Source organism: Protopterus annectens, chromosome 14.part0 (assembly GCF_019279795.1).
Source record: "Protopterus annectens isolate FY-2018-M chromosome 14.part0, PAN1.0, whole genome shotgun sequence".
Taxonomy (NCBI): Eukaryota; Metazoa; Chordata; order Ceratodontiformes; family Protopteridae; genus Protopterus; species Protopterus annectens.
In genome coordinates this window covers 614,920,548-614,940,565 of record NC_056748.1, presented here as the reverse complement: position 1 = coordinate 614,940,565, position 20,018 = coordinate 614,920,548, and the positions used below count along the sequence as shown (strand labels likewise).

At 40.7% G+C, this 20,018-nt stretch overlaps 1 protein-coding gene across 1 annotated transcript in view; it reads left to right on the top strand.

The window, feature by feature from the left end:
* Window positions 1–20,018, top strand: part of PKD2L1 (polycystin 2 like 1, transient receptor potential cation channel) — a 505,878-nt gene that overhangs the window by 348,617 nt on the left and 137,243 nt on the right. Inside the window, exon 10 of the mRNA XM_044056364.1 lies at window positions 8,598–8,696. Coding sequence (XP_043912299.1) covers window positions 8,598–8,696 — 99 coding nt within the window. The remainder of the gene's footprint in view (window positions 1–8,597; window positions 8,697–20,018) is intronic.

The following is a 20,018-nucleotide window of genomic DNA, read 5'->3' as shown; positions in this document are numbered from 1 at the left end:
CTCCACCTGTTCCCTACTCTCACTACAGATCACAATGTCATCTGCAAACATCATAGTCCACGGAGACTCCTGTCTGATCTCGTCTGTCAACCTGTCCATCGCCATTGCAAATAAGAAAGGGCTCAGAGCTGATCCTTGATGTAACTTCACCTCCACCTTAAACGCATCTATCACTCCCACCACAGACCTCACCTCTGCCACACTACCCTCGTACATATCCTGTACCACTCTTACATACTTCTCTGACACTCCTGACTTCCTCATACAATACCACAACTCCTCTCTAGGCACCCTGTCATATGCTTTCTCTAAGTCTACAAAAACACAATGCAACTCCTTCTGACATTCTCTGTACTTCTCCATCAACACTCTCAGAGGAAACATCGCATCTGTAGTGCTCTTTCCTGACATGAAACCATACTGTTGATCACTAATCATCACCTCCCTTCTTAACCTAGCTTCCACCACTCTTTCACATAACTTCATGCTGTGACTGATCAATTTAATCCCTCTGTAGTTACTACAGCTCTGCACATCACCCTTATTCTTAAAAATCGGTACCAAAACACTTTTTCTCCATTCCTCAGGCATCCTCTCACTTTCTAAGATTTCATTAAACAATCTGGTTAAAAACTCCACTGCCATTTCACCTAAATACCTCTATGCTTTTACAGGTATGTCATCTGGGCCAACAGCCTTTCCATTCTTCATTGTCTTCATAGCTATCCTTACTTCCTCTTTGCTAATCCATTGTACTTCATGATTCACTATCCCTACATCATCCAACCTTCTTTCCCTCTCATTCTCTTCATTCATCAACCCCTCAAAGTACTCTTTCCATCTCCTCAACACACACTCCTCACTTGTGAGTATGTTTCCCTCATTATCCTTTATCACCTTTACCTGCTGCACATCTTTCCTAGCTCGGTCCCTCTGTCTAGCCAATCGGTACAGGTCCTTTTCTCCCTCCTTAGTGTCCAACCTTTTATACAACTCTTCATACATCTTATCTTTATCCTTCGCCACCTCTCTCTTTGCCATGCACCTCATCTCCTTAAACTCCTGTTTACTTTCTTCATCTCTCTGACAATCCCACTTTTTCTTTGACAGCCTCTTTGTCTGTATACTCTCCTGTACTGCCTCATTCCACCCCCATGTCTCCTTGTCATCCTTCCTCTGTCCAGATGTGATACCAAGCACATTTCTAGCTGTCTCCCTTACTAGCTCTGCTGTAGTTACCCAGCTATTTGGTAACTCTTCACTGCCACCCAGTGCCTGTCTTAACTCATCCCTGAACTCCACCTCACAATTACCCTTTTTCAATTTCCACCATTTGATCCTTGGTGCTGCCCTCACACTCCTCCTCCTCTTCTTGATCACCAACATCATCCTACAAACCACCATCCTATGCTGGCTAACTACACTTTCTCCGGTTACCACTTTACAGTCTCTAATCTCCTTCAAACTGGCCCTCCAACATAAGATATAATCCACCTGTGTGCAACTTCCTCCACTGTTGTATGTCTCCGTATGCTCCTCCCTGTTGTTAAAATATGTATTCACCATAGCCATGTCCATCCTTTTCACAAAATCCACTAACATCTGACCTTCTGCATTCCTTTGTTTAACACCACACCTGCCCATCACTTCCTCATTCCCTCTGTTCCCTTCACCAACATGCCCATTGAAATCTGCTCCAATCACCACTCTCTCACCCTTGGGTACAGTCATCACCACTTCATCCAATTCACTCCAAAATTTTTCTTTCTCATCCATTGCACACCCAACTTGTGGAGCAACATTCATCATTACACCATCAATTTCCAGTTTCATAAACATCACTCTATCTGACACTCTTTTCACCTCCGAAACACTCTTAGCACACTGTTCCTTCAGAATAACTCCTATGCCATTTCTCCTCCCATCCACACCATGATAAAACAATTTGAACCCACCTCCTGTACATCTAGCCTTACTCCCCTTCCATCTGGTCTCTTGCACACACAATAAACCAACCTTCCTTCTGTCCATCATATTAGCTAGCTTTCTCCCTATAACAGTCATACTGCCAACATTCTAAGTTCCAACCCCCACTACCACAGTCCTAGCCTTTCTCCTCTCTTCCGGCCTTTGGCCATGCCTTCTGCCTCTTCTCCTCCTTCGGCCAACAGTAGCCCAATTTCCACCAGCACCCTGTTGGCTAACAGTACTGGTGGCGGTCATTGTTAACCCGTGCCTCGACCGATCTGGTATGGAAATATTTAATGGTGTCTGCATGAAATGATTTGGTGAATTTTTATGCCGGATGCCCTTCCTGACGTGACCCTCCCCATTTATCTGGGCTTGGGACCGGCACAAAGAAATGCACAGGCTTGTGCATCCCCAGTAAGCTGCCCTCCCTGTAAGACTCAATACCTTTCTAGAAAATCAAAATTTTCCAAGAATTATGAAAGTATAATGACTGGCACTATTGACTGAGTGCAGTCCTCATTAGTTTACCAGCAAATCAAGCATTTTATGAGGGATGGCAAAATCAGAGTTGTTCTGCAAAACTGGGGATAGCTTAGGAAACTTTAATTCATTTAAAAGTTAGCAGAACAACAGGTGTTGCATAGATATGCATTTTATGAACAATAACAACTATTAAACTCAAATGACTAGCATTACTGACTAACTGTAATCTTGACTGATTTACCAGAAAATCAAACATTTTTAGGATAGTTGGTAAAATCAGAAATGTTATCAAAACTGGGGATAGATGAGAGACAGGCAACTGTAGTTTACATAAAACATTAACATAACAACAGCTGTTGCATAGAGAAGAAAACAATAAGAAATTTAAAATTCTAATGACTGTAAAACTCACTGATTTACCAGAAAAATCAAACATTTTACAAGAAATGGCAAAAGTAAGAGGCAAAATCAGAGTACACTGGAGTGGCAGAGCATGAGTCCACATACACTTGCGCACACATACACGCACACGCACACATACACACACACACACACACACACACACACACACACACACACACACACACACACACACACACACTGCACAGTTGCTTGCCATAAATTCATGGCAACATCTCTAGCACTGTGTGCTACTGTGTTTTTTGTTTGTTTGTTTGTTTGTTTTAAAGTCCAGTCTAGTGCAGACATGTCTGCTACTGGTCTGTTTTAACTGTGAAAAACTTCAGGAAGTCTCTCTAGCATTGGTTCTACATTAATACAAATAAAAGAGAAGAGTATGGAACTGTCACCCATCAAATCAGAGCAAGCCCAGAATCGGTCAAGTTTTGTGTGGACACTTTTTTTTCTTTTGCTATTTGTTTTTTCTCATAACACTCAAGTGACCTCAATCACTTTTGCAAGATTAACTGAACACGCTAAAGAGATAGCTCTGTACCACAAAGATATACCACTTCTGTGCAACATCTGTCCCCTCCACACAAAGCACAGTACTTCTGTTACTCTATTTAAATGTATCTTGGATAAATAGATGGGTAACCCCAACATTCTCCCCTGATCTGGCACTAATGGTACTCATGGAGAGTGGGAACATGTAATTACCTCAACTTGTACAGCCTGTTTTTTGAAATACATATTGCAAAATATAAGGGCTAATAATTATTACAGGAATGCAGGGCTAGGATTCTTAAGATCCTCACAGATCAATAGCCTAGTAATTACCTATGAACCTATGTGTTCCAGCACTGCCACGGGTATGTTACATTATGTTTTCATAGATTCCACTAGTGGAAGATCCAGCACATCAGAACATGAGATGCCTGATGTCAGTTGGTCATCTCAGGCTGAGGATGCAGGCAATGGGCACATGGCACAGTCAGATGACACAGTAGCAGTACCAGCAAAACTTACATTACAGGACTCATGCACATCCCTCACAAATGATGTGATGGCAGAGAGGGAGGCCAGACTACAGGGATAACAGCTGTTTGGCACTGGACATCTTTTAAGTGTGACCCCCACTCAAGTTACACAGGAGTCACCACCACCACAGGAGGTATCTGTCAGCCTCACTGCCTCTATTGTGCATGCACACACCATAGAGGAGAAGCATGTTCATGGGCATTGCTGCCATGATACTACGTCTTTCCCTAACCTGGGTACCACAATTAGCATCAATGAGGAGATATTTATATCAGTAAGCCAGTGACAGACAGCGCCTATGCACATCATGGTAGAGTTGGTGAGTGTAGTGCATGGCCTGCATGAGGATGTGCAATAGCTGCAGAGTGACCTGACATACAGAAACTTGGAGCAATCATGGCTTCTGAGGTCACTGATAGCCGACATGGCTTCCATTTTTCTGTCCATGAGGCAGTTGTCAATTGCCCACCATTGTACTTCTGAAGGACATATCAGCCATGGCGTACAAGGGTCCTCATGCAAGGGGCACAATTACAGGCTGGGCTTATACAGATGTCACATACTGTTTCAGTGAATTTGTTATTACCACCCTTGGCCACAATAGCCAACACACCTTAGTGTGGCTGTTCTCACAGTCATGGCCAACAATGGTCCTTAGGCCTTACTCCTTGATATCTCATCAGACTGTTTATTCTAATTCTCATAGCTCTACCTGCTGTCACCTGTTACTGTGTCCTACCTCACCTGTTAAAATGATGATGACTGCTTTCTGCACATACTCTTGCCTGTATGGGTAAGGGAATGTCTGGTGCACAACATGCCTAATCTGTGTACTGTAGTGCATAGTCTGGGCCTGGTATTGTATACATCAGTTGTATTCAGTGTTATCTGTATCTTCTTAACCCATAATTATGAACTAGATTCTACATCTATGGCAGTGCAGCAGTATATTGCGCCTGTCCCTGCAGTGCATGGGTTGCCTCTACAGCAAGTTCCTCTAACAAATCTGTGCCCTCATTCACTGTTGCAATAAGTCTCTTTCAAAGTACTGTGATACTACAGTGTTGTATCTGCTTGTATACGACCATATTGTGCAACATGGAGCTCACCATGACTGTCTGGTGGAAGGTCTAAGGTACATACTGACTTTCACCAACAGATGAATCCAAGCAGAGAAAACATCCCTGGAGGAGTCCAAATGCATGTTGACTGTCTCAGAATGTTTAGTGATGTACATCATCTCAGCCATACTTTGAAGGTTTTGGGTGGAGGTCACCATCCATGGTTCCAGAGTACGACCAGCATCTACTGCAATACAGAACACTGAACACCATTACATGCGGGCTGCTTCCTACATAAATGGGAAAAATATATCCTGCCCTATGTATCCACTGATGTATACACCTACAAAGTATTTGTCCCTGTGGGCTAGTCACCCCAAATGAATCACTGGTAGAAGTCACATATATGCCAGGTGTAGGAAATGTGGAAACTTGCCAAGTGGAGCACAGATGCATTGTATACAATATGCATTACAAACCACCTGGAAATTGATGGAGTAGAAGCCCTTTCAGTTGATGTATTAGACATCAGCAGTTGGGGCCTTGATGGCAAAGTAGAGGGAATGAGTGGCCTGCAGGACGTTAGGAAAATGTGCTATGCCTGCATAACACATAATAAGGTCGTGTCCTCTGCTGTTCATGGAAGTCATACATACTCCTCCAGATACTGCAGTATCATGCTCAAGGAAGTGGCACAGGATCTATGAGACTGATGTCTGCATAATTCCTAGCCTGTTCCTGCCAGACATGGAAAGGCCACCATTACAAGAATGGTTAATGCTACACAAACCTTCATGTCCACAGGGATGGGCAGTCCACACATCCTCCTTGAGTCCATGTGTGGGCAACACATATTAACTAACTATATGGTGTCCCTACCCACACAGTAGCAGTCAACAGTTTCCTAGCCGTGGCGGTAAACATATGTTAGCTACTGGGAAACCCAGCAGCACCGTGAATGGTGACAATGCACAACATCACAAGCACTAGCTCTGAAAGCAGACACCAACACTTTTTTGTTCAGTTATTGCTAAGCTACTAGTCCTGGCGTATTAACTCAACTGAGGCTCCAGTAAACTGAAAACTTTGGGTATTCAGAAAAGATGAGCACTGCAGCTCATAGCATTGCATTTATACATCTCTGAATCACTCCACAATGTTTGAGTCCATCTTTTGCATATACAATGAATCTCATTTGCATATAGACACTACTACACTTTGCTTTAATGTGGATACTTTAGCTATTCGTTCTGGCTGTGGTATTAAATTCATCTATTTTCCCTGCATGAACTGCATCCTCCTTACTATTTATTTATTTTTTTGTCCTTCTCATAGACTCTCACTATCCAACCACTTGCTTATTTCATCTCACCTTTTCCTGTGTATTCACTTTTTCAAGCTTTCCCTACAACTTTACTTCACATTTACTTTCTTGCTCTAATATTTCTATTTTTATTTGCATTTATCACTTAATACTACTCCCTTTTATTTCTACTAAATTTGCTTTTTTATAGTATACCAGTTTCACATTTTATAGTGCTTGTTTCAGAAGTTAAACACTTAGTATCCATGTCAATACAAAGACTAAGTGATGTATGTTGTGTTATTATCTATGTAATATCCTATGAAAATTAATATTTGCTCCCTTTGTATGTATTAGTCATTGTTCTGCTACCGTTATGGCCCAGTACATTCCTGAAGAGGGTCCTTGGATCAATTAAGAAATTAAAAATATCTAAATAAATACTGATTTACATAGCATTATGCAGTCATGTGTAAGCCATGAGTACTGAACTATTTCTTCAATAGTGATACATGTTTCTGAGTCACCCCCTCCCTGAACATCACCACTTATTATACTATTCACTTAAAATGTTTGCTAATTGCATCTATGTACCTCATAATGTGTACTTCCTACTTTGCAGAAAATGCATAGTTAAACAAACTGTCCTATTTTTCTACCTTGGTAAGCAAAAAAAAAAAAACACTGTAAAAAGTTCTTCTGATTTTGGGCTTCACACTTGAAAAGCTTTGTTGATAAATCATGTCAATAGATTATGAGCTACGCCTGTGTCAACCTACAGACTGTCATAAGAGCAACAATAAAAAGTAAAGATATAAATAAAGCAAAATCCTGAACTACTCAAAGTTCATATACATGACAGATGTTCTGTAAGTCATTTTCATCCCTGTTTAGGCCTCACGATATCCACTAGCAGTTTAAGGGGAAACCTACTACCCTCTGCCTGCCTTAGCATGTAACTGCCCCAGTTTGTACTTGGATTTCCACTGATGAACATCCATACTGACTACTCCTAGATCCACCAAACTCTGGCTGCTGCAAAACAGATGCCAAAGAACAGTGTCTTTCTCTAATTCAGAAGTTACCTATAATCGAGTCTAATGTGAAATGTGTCTTTTTTTCTCAGATAAACCTGTAGTTTAGTTTGTATAAAATACAGTGTGTTAAAGAAGTACTTTTGAACTAATGTTGGTTTTAAACCTTTGTGAAGAAAGAATGAGAAATAATAAATTCTATAATTAATTTGTGTTTTCTTGGTGGGCTAATGGAACAAATAATGTACAATGTTTTTGACCCACTTTCTTCTCCATGCAGCTCACTATTAGCTTACCCCAGTACCACTCTTTATTAGCTGGGTCTACCTACATACTGCCACTGAGTGGTTTTCTACTTAATCCCCACCCCTGCATATGCGCAGCAACATTCCAAGAATGGGATGTGCAGAGGATATCAGCTATGAACCCCACACCCAACCTCAGCAGGACTCTGTGGTAGTTCCCACCAATCTCCACCAGGGGAAATCATGCTGCATTGTGTGCCCTGGGCATGTATCCCCTCCTTACCCCTTGGTGAGCCAGAGACATGAATTGAACCCAGGTTGCTCTGGATGTAGTCAGTGCTTCATCCCTTGGTATGGCAAATAAAATGTATGCTCTTATTTTAAGCAGCGCCTTATGCCTTGTGTATTGTAGATTAAACTAGTTTTTTCATTAACTCAAGAGGCAACATTCAAGCTACATATTCATCTCAGCGCAGGCTTTACTTTGCTAAATATGGCAGAAGTATAAGAATTGTATAAGGTTTGTATAAAGACTGCTGTGGGTCTTGCTGCTGGACAATTAAATGAAAGGGTCACATAGGACACCTTATGTGGCATCAGTCTTTTTTACTTGAAGATGTGTTGCATGTTAATTGTTAATACATACTTTATTTTAAATAGCGAAAAAAAGTAAAATATTTTGCAATTTTTTTTGCTTATTGTTTTACTATCGTTGCTAGTGAGGTATGACATAACTTACATTGTACTCTTCTTTCTAACATCATCTCATTTACTTGTAGATACTTGTGAGATTACTAATTATTAAGGGCAATTTTGCAAGAAACCTTGGTTATAGCACATTCATCCATTTAAACTGCAAGATCTTTTAAGTAAGGCTGCCTGGAGTCTGAATAGAAATATAACAATAACACTGCAAATATAAAATGTAATTACACAGTATAAATACAGGAAGTATAATGCAATGCTGTTTGCTCTCCTTAGAGGAAGTGCATTGATGATACTTTTTTTCTGGATAAATGTTTTAACAATATTAAAAAAAAATCTTAATTCATCTCTGCAGAATATGTTCCTGGCAATTATAAATGACACATACTCAGAAGTGAAAGAAGAACTGTCCAAAGAGAAAAATGAAGTACGGCTTTCTGATATAATAAAGCAGGTATGCTGATGATTTTCTACAATATTTCTATGATGCTTTCTAAAGTATTTTGCTTGTGAAGGTTAGGATGTTATATTTCATCAGTCTGCTTGAGGATTTCCAATAAGAAAATTGTCCTACCTTGCAAACTTATTTAAGTATATTTTGCCAGGCAACTGGCAAATCTGTAGCAAAAAATATAGCCTAAGCTAAAAACAGATAATGTGAATCTTTAAATATTAATGGAGTTTAAGCATTTCTAAAGTTACATTGCAATAACCAGTGTTAACATTCTAAAGTACTGTATGGCACAGGGCCAGTATTCCTTATAATACATTATTCTCTTTTATGACATCACAATACTCTTATCATTTTTTTGCATTATTGTTATTACTGCTATTATTGTTATTAAAGTCATTTGGTTCAAACGTGTTCAGAGCAGTGATGCCCAGCACACTGTTGAAGCACTCAGCTTTGGCCTCTTGTACCACCTTATGCATATCTCCTATCCCTAAGCCTATCACTACCTCTGCCCCTAACCCCAAACCCTCAAGTTTTGGTACTGAGCACCCTTCCCAAAACAGTATCACTAAATAGCGCACACACACAGACACACACTCACACACACACACACACACACACACACACACACACACACACACACACACACACACACACACACACACACACACCAATCCTGAGTCTTTCCTTACAAATGAAAGTTTCAGCATTACTACTGTGCAATTCTGACCAATTCTGACATTAAGAATATCCTTTGATTAAGGGGACAAACCTGAATGTTTCAAACGTGCTGTATATTGTTTGCTGGTGTAATGGTTTGCCTCTGTATTAGAGGATGCAGGAAATCTTACTCCTGCAATAAAAACAAAAAAAAAGTTTTGTGTTTTATGACTATGGAGTGTCACTAGTTTGAGTAACAATTTCATAAAAATCTACATTTTGGGGTTGAGTAACTGCATGTCGATTAAAAGAAATGAGATCATTAATAGTAAGCAGACATACTCACGCACACAGGTGTGTGTGTGTGTGTGTGTGTGTGTGTGTGTGTGTGTGTGTGTGTGTGTGTGTGTGTGTGTGTGTGTGAGAGAGAGAGAGAGAGGCAGAGAGAAGCAGAGAGAGATGGACAATAGTTTGGACTTAAAGCACTGCAGAAAATGTGTAGTGTTTCCTGGGATCTGGACCCATGTTCTTCACATTCAAATATGCCCTACACTGAGCAACCACAGAGCAGAGTTACAAGGACCTAGCTTCTCTGACTCTCACTCTACCTTGTATGAGTAACTATAATCAAATAAGTGCACACACACACACACACACACACACACACACACACACACACATACGCACACACACACGCACACACACACGCGCACACACACACACACACACACACACACACACACACACACACACACACACACACACACACACACCAAAGATGATAATTTTCAGGAGAAGCTAATAATACCTTGCAGTACTACAACTATCCATTAACTAGTTCAGTTAGTCAGAGAAGTATTTTAGTATTCCTTCCAGCTTTGTCCAGAAGTCTTGAGCACAGCCATTTAAAGGTATGTCAGCCACCACAAAGGGGCATCCCATCCCTCTCAGCTGTGCCTAATTTTGTAGAATGCCCTTAATTTTGCATCTTTTCCGTTCCCTGTCTCTTATATTGACTGTTACAGTCAGTCAATAATGACAAATATTAGAGCTTCATACTTCTTACTATTCATAAAATACAGCAGGATGTAAGAGCTAATGTTTTATAAAACTCTCAGCTGGTGTAGAGGACTAAAGCTCTCCTTGTTAAGATGCTGCTTTACCAGGGGTCCAGAGTTTGAAGCTTAAATTCTTTAGTGCGATAATTAAACAGTATCCCCAGTGTCTTGTGCTGTGTGTTTGAAGACTTTCTCATTATTATTTTCTTTTTAAATGGCCGGTGATAACATTTAAAGAGAATTCCTGGTGTCTAGAGTTTCACCCACTCACCCATAGATCTTTTGTGCTGAAAAAATGTTGTTCTATTATCTTTTTAAATAACTTTAGTGGACTATGTAAAGACTATCCCGATTACATAGTCTTCCACCTGCATATACATCTTTCATACTGCAAAATTGCTACTTTACTTTTTATGTGGTGTTAGGGTACTGTTTAAAGAGTATATCTGGTGTCTAATGTTCCCTGCCTAGAAGTCTTTCATGCTGCAAAGCTATTTGTCCCATCTATTAACTTTATAAGTGTCTTTAGAGTAATATTTAATTTTTCGGTTATCTAGTAATGCCCTAATAATGCAGGATTTGCTTCTTAATCTAGGCAGTTTACAGGTATGATAGCCACTGCCCCCCACACATACACCCTTACCTTACCTATCCCTAGCCATGCCACTTGTAGACAGAGAGAGAGAAACAGACACACACACACACACACACACACACACACACACACACACACACACTCAATTAAGACCAACCATCCCTCTGCATACACTCACACATGTAACCACATGCAGACATATAGACACACACATATACATATACACATGCACACTCACCAACCACTACCTGATTGCTAAACTACCCAGCAAATACCTCTAATGTTAAAAGAACTGTCATTGAATCCCATTACCTTGATCATCCAGGGGAGATTTAGAAGTTTCTCCTTTTTCCCACTGCTGTCAGATATCAGAGTAAGTATATACAGAGGTACATATTTTGTGTTTTTATCAAAAGTCAGTGATATGTTGCTCAACAAATGAGTGATCAAGGGATCAGGACTCGATGGTCAATAGAACATAAAGGAGTCTGGGGGAAATGGAATATCAATCAGATATGAATTTTCATCACACACACACACACACACACACACACACACACACACACACATATATATATATATATAGAGAGAGAGAGAGAGAGAGAGAGAGAGAGAGAGATATCATACCTCTCAACTGTACAGGTTTTCGCAGAATGTCCAAATTTTGGCCTCATATTTTTGGTGAGTTCCTCCTAAAATCTTTTCCTTTCTGGCAAATAGCTGAGGATTGGAATCATTAAATAATGACAACCATTTGGGTTTAAGACTCCACATCCTTCAGAAAATTCATGCTAATGCAAAACATATTGTTCTATCAACTTTCTAAGTTTGTAAGAGCAATATTTAAAATCTGTCCCACCATCATTTTAGGCTCTGTTCAGATTTTTTGCTCTAAGAGGTTGAGAGGTATGAATATATATATATATATATATATATATATATATATATATATATATATATATACACGCACACACATATAAATACATACCTACATACACAAATACACACACACACATATATATATATATATATATATATATATATATATATATACACACACACACACACACACACACACACACACACACACACACACACACACACACACATACATACACAAATATACACACACACATATATATATATATATATATATATATATATATATATACCCGCCCCCACCCCAAACAAAAAAGACCACAGTGAAGAACTTCTCTAAAGCAAACTTCACACTACTCAAGACTGGTGTGGTATCCTTCAAGGCCCCTGAGACAGTGGAAACCACAACCCAAGCTGCGGAAGCCCTTACAAATGCCTTCTATGAACACCTCCAGGACTGCATGGATCAGGCAATCCCAAATAAAACAAAGACTCTTTCCACAAAGGGCAAACGTCCAGTCTGGTGGACCCCAGCCATTAACAAACTTTACAATAAGAGGAGAAAGCTATTACATGATAGAACAAAATCCATAAAAGGGAAGTCACCCCTGACCATTATTAGTAAAAAATACGAGCACTCATAAAATCAACTAAGGCCAATTTTGAGAGAAAAATTGCCATGGATTCAAAGGACAATCATAAGGCCTTTTTCAGCTATGTAAGGAACCTGGGTGGAAACTCCCAGATATGCTCAGAATTAGTCCAAAATGATACAAAAATCACTGAACCCACAGACACTGCCAACATACTGGCAGACAGATTCAGTGCAAACTTCACCCCCCTCTCCCCCCCTAAAGGAGAGATAACTATCCCAGCGGAGTGTAGCCTCCCAGACATCTCAAATGTGCAGGTGAAAGCTGCTCTCTCTAAAGCTAAAAACACAGCATCAATGAGACCGGATGGTGTCCCCGGCTGTGTGCTACACAAGCTAAATGAGGAATTAAACCCGCACATAAGGCAGCTGTTTAATCTCAGCCTTACCACAGGATACGTGCCCAAGGAGTGGCGTACGGCAACTGTGGTCCCACTCCACAAAGGCGGTGCCTCTACGGACCCTGGTAATTACCGCCCCATAAGCTTAACAAGTCTAGTCTGCAAAGCTATGGAGAGGATCATAATGGAGCTCATAAACAAAGATATAGGGGACTTGCAGACATTGGACCTGACCCAGTTTGGCTTCGTCAAGGGAAGATCATGCCTTTTGAACTTGGTCGACTTCTTCGAAACAGTCACCAAGGCCATTGACGAGGGAAAGGCAGTCCATACAGCCTACCTTGACCTTGCAAAGGCTTTCGACACAATACCCCACTCGGGTATTGTAGAAAAACGTACCAGCTTAAATGTAAACCCATATGTCACAAGATGGGTTGCAAACTGGCTTAAGGACAGAACCCACAGGGTTAGAGTTGCTCGCGCTATGTCAGACTCCAAGCCGGTCACAAGTGGTGTCCCACAGGGCTCGGTCCTTGGCCCCCTATTGTTCGGCATCTACTTCTCAGAAGTACAGGCCAACATGGGAGGACTTTGGCTGACAAAGTTTGCAGACGACTGCAAACTGGGCGCCATAGTGGAAAGTGCATCGGGCACAGATATCCTTCAGAAGAGACTCACGGAAACAGATAGCTGGTGCCAGAGCCATGGCCTGAAGTTAAACGCCAAAAAATGTATAGTCATACCCTTCGGGAAAAACAAGGTAACCCCAAGCTACCATATAGGTGGCAATCCACTAAGCACAGAAGAGGTTATCAGGGACCTGGGGACCAGGTTGACAGTGGCCTTTCTTTTGACACTCACGTTGCTAAAGTGGTTAGAAAGATCTTCTACATTGCCCACCTGATCATGAAGGGATTCACATCCAGATCTAGTGAGGTCATTGTTCCCCTGTACTCTTCACTTATCAGACCAATGATCGAGTACAATGCCCCATTCGGGATGTATCTCGCCCGACATCTGCAGCAATTGGAGAGACCCCAAAAGTTTCTCACCAAAAGGATAAAGGGACTCCAAAATCTGTCATATGCTGCCAGATTAAAGAAACTCCAGCTCTATTCAGTCGTATACCGTCTGCTCAGAGGTGACATGTGCCTGACATACAAGGCCATGTCCAACCCGGAATTAATGGACATGCTCCACCTCAAAAAATCCAAATCCACCAAAACCACTAGAGCAAGCGACTTAAACCTTAGCACGGATATAAATAGGACGTGCTGGAGGGATAGATTTATCACTCAGAGACTCCCTATGCTGTGGAATAGAGTCCCGGTCCATGTGAGGCAGAACACCTCGCTGGCTCTGTTCAAGAGAAATCTTGACCTGTGGATGGGAGATCGTAGGTTTACCCCGGGAATCATCTCTGTGTCACTGCTGGACAGAGGCACAACAAACTAATGGGTACAGTATTTTTTCATATAAGGGGTGGCGTAAGCCACAAAAATTCGGGCTAGGCTTATAAATGCCTTGGGGCAGATAGCCTAGTATAAACCTATGAACCTATGAACCTATATATATATATATATATATATATATATATATATCTTCTTTTTCTTCTTCTTTCGTCTACTCCCATTAGGGGTCGCCACAGCAGATCAACTGTTTTCATTTCTTCCTGTCCTCTGCATCTTGCTCTGTCACACCAACCACCTGCATGTCCTCTCTCACCACATCCATAAACCTTATCTTAGGCCTCCCTATTTTCCTGTTACCTGGCAGCATCATCCTTAGCATATTTTTCCCAATATACTCTGCATCCCTCCTCAGCACATGTCCATACCAACGTAATCTTGCCTCTCTGGCTTTGTCTCCAAACATTCCGACCTGGGCTGACCCTCTAATATACTTATTCCTAATCCTGTCCATCCTCGTCACACCCAGTGCAAATCTTAACATCTTCATCTCTGCCAAGTCAAGTTCTGACTCCTACGTTTTTGTCAGTGCCACTGTCTCCAACGCATATAACATAGCTTGTCTCACTGCCCTCTTGTAGACCTTCCCTTTCACTCCTACTGGTACTCGTCTGTCACAAATCACTCCTGACACTCTTATCCACCCACTCCATCCTGCCTGTAATCTCTTCTTCACCTCTCTTCCACACTCACCACTACTCTGAACTGTTGATCCCAAGTACTTAAACTCATCCACCTTTGCCACCTCTACTCCCTGCATCCTCACCATTCCTCTATCCTCCCTCTCATTCACACACATATATTCTGTCTTAGTCCTGCTGACCTTCATTCCTCTTCTCTCTAGAGCATATCTCCACCTCTCCAGGGTCTCCTCCACCTGTTCTCTACTCTCACTACAGATCACAAAGTCATCTGCAAACATCATAGTTCACGGGGACTCCTGTCTGATCTCGTCTGTCAAACTGTCCATCACCATTGCAAATAAGAAAGGGCTCAGAGCTGATCCTTGATGTAATCCCACCTCCACATTAAACGCATCTGTCACTCCTACCGCAGACCTCACCGCTGTCACACTACCCTCGTACATATCCTGTACCACACTTACATACTTCTCTGACACTCCCGACTTCCTCATACAATACCACAACTCCTCTCTAGGCACCCTGTCATATGCTTTCTCTAAATCCACAAAGACACAATGCAACTCCTCCTGACCTTCTCTGTACTTCTCCATCAACACTCTCAGAGCAAACATCGCATCTGTAGTGCTCTTTCCTGGCATGAAACCATACTGCTGATCACTAATCATCACCTCCCTTCTTAACCTAGCTTCCACTACTCTTTCCCATAACTTCATGCTGTGACTGATCAGTTTAATCCCTCTGCAGTTACTACAGCTTGGCTCATCACCCTTATTCGTAAAACCAAAATAAAAATATAAAAATATAAAAAATAAATAAATATATATATATATATATATATATATATATATATATATATATATATATACACACACACACACACACATATTTACATATATAGAGAGAGTGTCGTGTTTGGTCGACAGACACAAGTACAGGGTAGTTTGTGCGAACGTCCAGTTTATCAAATGGATGCTTCACAGAATGATTGCTTTGCTGAAAAAGGTAAGTGGGATGTATACTAGGGGTGTATGTGGGTTAGGGTAGGAGTAATAGTTAGGTGATAGATTGTGTGTGTATGAGATCATGAGTGTTTAGGATTAAGGTAAGGTTAGGAGATACATTTAACGTATGTATGTGTGTGGTGAGTGTCTGAGCTGCCTTGTGCAGTGTTATAGGATAGGCATTTTTAAAGTAAAGATGCACGTTAGGGTTAGGGACAGGTTAGTCTTAGGGTTAGCGCGTACTACTGAGGTGGAGTGGGGGGGTGAATATATGTGATCAGGTGGGTAAGTTTGTCAAATTGTACAGATGTTGAGTACTTTTACTCAAACTGAAGAACTTTGAATATTTCTTGGTAAGGTAAGTGGGACATGGTGAAAGTGTTTTCAAGGTAGGATTTGTGTACAGGATGGCTATTAGAATAGGTTTTATGATGTGTGTGTGTGTGTGTGTGTGTGTGTGTGTGTGTGTGTGTGTGTGTGTGTGTGTGTGTGTGTGTGTGCGTGTGTGTTTAGGATTAGGATTACATTTAAGATCCAGGTTAGGGACTAGATGCTGTAATAAGAGTGGTAAGAGTATTTGATGGTGCATGTGTGTGCCTGAGTGTCACGTATAGTGGCACTGCTAAGGAAAGGTGTTTTTGTAAATTAATATATAGGGTTAGGGGCAGAGGCATGGCTAATGTTAGTATGCATGAGTATGGCGAGAGAAGGGGTGAACAGTAGGTCACATTTAGACATAAATAGATATGGGACAAGGCTTGGAGAACAACATGCAAGACCAATTTTCCTGAATTTCTTTTGAGCTTTAGAAATCTGTCTATAAAACTTATAAACATAATAACTGAAGTGAGTGAGCAGGGGATCCCTGGAGGGAGTGGGTCTGATATGCTAAGTAACAGAGCAATTCTGGAAAAAATAATGACACTTTGGAGAGTTTGGCTTTGGAAACAAAGAGACTGCAATCGTGTCTGAAGTGTAAGCAGGAAGAACTCTCACAACCTGCATCTGAGATGGATCATAATGCCATTAAGAAGTAGTCTTCTGTCATCTCGAGGCAACAGCCAAAAACTGGATGCATTGAATGAACGAAAGAGCAAGATGAATGATACAGAGCACTGCTCCATGGAGAGAAACATCTGTTTTACAGGTATCTTACAAAATATTGTTGATACTGATTTGCATTATTTTCTTCAAATTAAATATTACCTGCTGTGAATGCCCATGTCTGTATGGACTGGCAAGTAAATCAGATACATAGAATAGGGATGAAAGGCTGCCTGCTATAAGCCCTATGTAAGTGGCTTCTAAGCTGCAATTTTTCACTGTTAAAGAATGGTTATTTAACAACACCTGTTGTTTGGAATCAAAGTTGATGCAGGACTGATAAGAATGCCTGACATTTTCCCATGAGTCATATAAACAGTGAAAAGCATTCTCCATATTGAGAATAGAACTTATGAGCTTAAGATACTTGTTGTGAAACTGACTGTTTATCTGGCTTCACTGATAGTAGCAGATGATGACCTAAGGAAGTGCTTTCATTGAGTCCAAGAAGCTCAAGCTTTCTCACTGAAATCTAAGCCAGGTTCTAAAGGCCACCCTCTGTCCACAGCAGTGGAAGTATCTAATTTGCCAGAGGGAGAAGAGGAAAAAGACATGGAGTGTTCCTGGATTTGGTGGTAACAGATGGAGGATTTGGATACATCTTTGCACACAAAAGAGGGAGCAAACAAGAGTGAATATCTAAGTGACCCTGAGGCATGAAGGAGTGCCTGTGTAAAATGTGAATGTTCCAGTCAATTCTGACTATACCAGAGATGAAGAAATAAAGCATTTGTCTGCACAGGAGCAGCCAGAGAGACCATGATTATGTTCAAGCCATTGAAACAAAGAGAAAACATCTCCCTGATGGTGGGCAGACATATTCAGTTTTGGCTTCAAAATGAAAATTGTGGTTTGACAGGATTACTTGAGGCAGAGAGCAAGTAGCTGTTGTATGTGTATACCTCAAGCAGAAAGAGACATCGCCAGTGTGGGGATGGCTAAAGTTAAGATAAATTAAACAATTTAATGTACTTTCTTCATAAACATTAGCAACCCTATAATTATAATAGCCAATGATTTGGTTAATATTATCTCATTCTCTGACAACATGTTCAGGCTCCTATCTGAAGCTTATGTTGGTTAGGTTTATGAGTAGTGTAAACTGAGCAGAACAGGTTTGCATTCTCCTGTATATGTTATATATGTTTAACATCTGCAGACCAGATGAACAAAAGTCCAGTATTTGATAGGACATTTGGTCCAAAGGGAGCAGTGTCCCCACGTGTGTGTGTGTGTGTGTGTGTGTGTGTGTGTGTGTGTGTGTGTGTGTGTGTGTGTGCGCAAGCGCGCACACATCTTTGTTCATTCATCCAGTCACTCATTATTGTTTAAGCATTTATTTCGTTCTCCAAGGATGGGCCTGGTGTATAAGGTGACTCATAGATTTTATGTTGGATATCAATGTGCAGAGACTATAAACCCTATACCATATAGTGCACACACTCTCTGAATAAAATCTGCAGTTGGTTAGACAGATGAACACTGCCCTAGCCTATTTACATTTGGTGTCATATGTTTTTTTTTTCAAATGAGCAGCAGGAAATGGCATTGTTGTTTTTCATTAAATTGTTTGGTTGAATACAGACTTAATTTTAACACCCTTGAAATGTATTTGGAGTCTTACATAGATGGCTTGCTACATCAGGAGAGAATACACAGAGAGAGGTAACCCATTGCTTTTGGGCTTGCAATTTCTGTGGACAACAGGAGGAAACATTTGCTTTGTATAGTGCAGGGTTCTTTTCTTTGGTAAGCATTTTATATTTCTGCAGACGGTTGGGCTGAATTTTGAAAACTAGATGGCTGAATAGTTTTAATCCAGCAGGGAACACATGGGGAAAGGGCAGTATGGAGATATCAGCAGAGTTTGGTTTTTTGAAATTTCAATTTTGATAACTTATTGGAATACCAATGTAGAGAATCTGATGACCTTACACTAAAGTTCCCACACTCCTTGTATGCAATTTTATTAATATGAATAAAACAGTTTTGTTCGGTGGTTATGCATACAGTGGGAGAAGGCAGAAAGTGTATGGTAATTGTAAGAAATTACAAGTTTTTTTTTATTACCATTATAATCACATTGAAAAAGTGTATGAACTGTGGTGGGAGTTTGAAAACACATTGTTAGAGGGAAACTGTGGAGTATTCATGCCATATCATATCTGTTATTTGAAAAATGTGTTTTTCTTCCATATGTTCAGCAATTGTGGGAGAAATTATTATTTATTTCAGGTTGTGTTGACATGTAAAATAGTCTGGTGTATAGGGAGTGGGCTGCTGCTATTTCTTAGTGCTATCTGTAATTACATTTCAACTGTGAGTTAGAGGATTGGTGCTGTTGTAGGCGCATGGATTTGCTGCCTCATATTTAGCAAAGGTAGAGTTATTGAAAAATAGTGGAGGACGAATGGAAGGCAGTAGATGAGGAAGCAGTAGTAAGATTTTTGAACAACAGGAAGGTACCATGTTGGTTATAGACTTGTCAAATCCTTAGGTTCTTCCTAGGCTTTTGGAACCAGGAGCAAACCTGAAGTGCCAAGTATCTACTACAGACCCAGCCCATGGAAGACTGTGCCAAAAGGAGGGAATTCATGAAAGGGGATGTTTAATACTTTTGTCACAGAATGGCAGAGGATGTATGCTACCCCATAAAAGAGGCAACAAAATATTAACTGGTTGGGCACAAAAAAAAATCACTATTCTTCAGGAAGTTAAACTAACAAGGCATTTTAAGTGTTAGCTCTGTGAAAGGGGTACTACATACAGTAACATTTGCAAAATATGCTGATACTGGTAGATGTGTGATTGTGGAGGTGATGACTGGGGACAGAGAACAGAATCTAGGCTGTGTTTATGGCCCCAACTCAGATCATTTCAATTTCTTCCATATGTTTATGAACTAGTGGGAGTGGAACA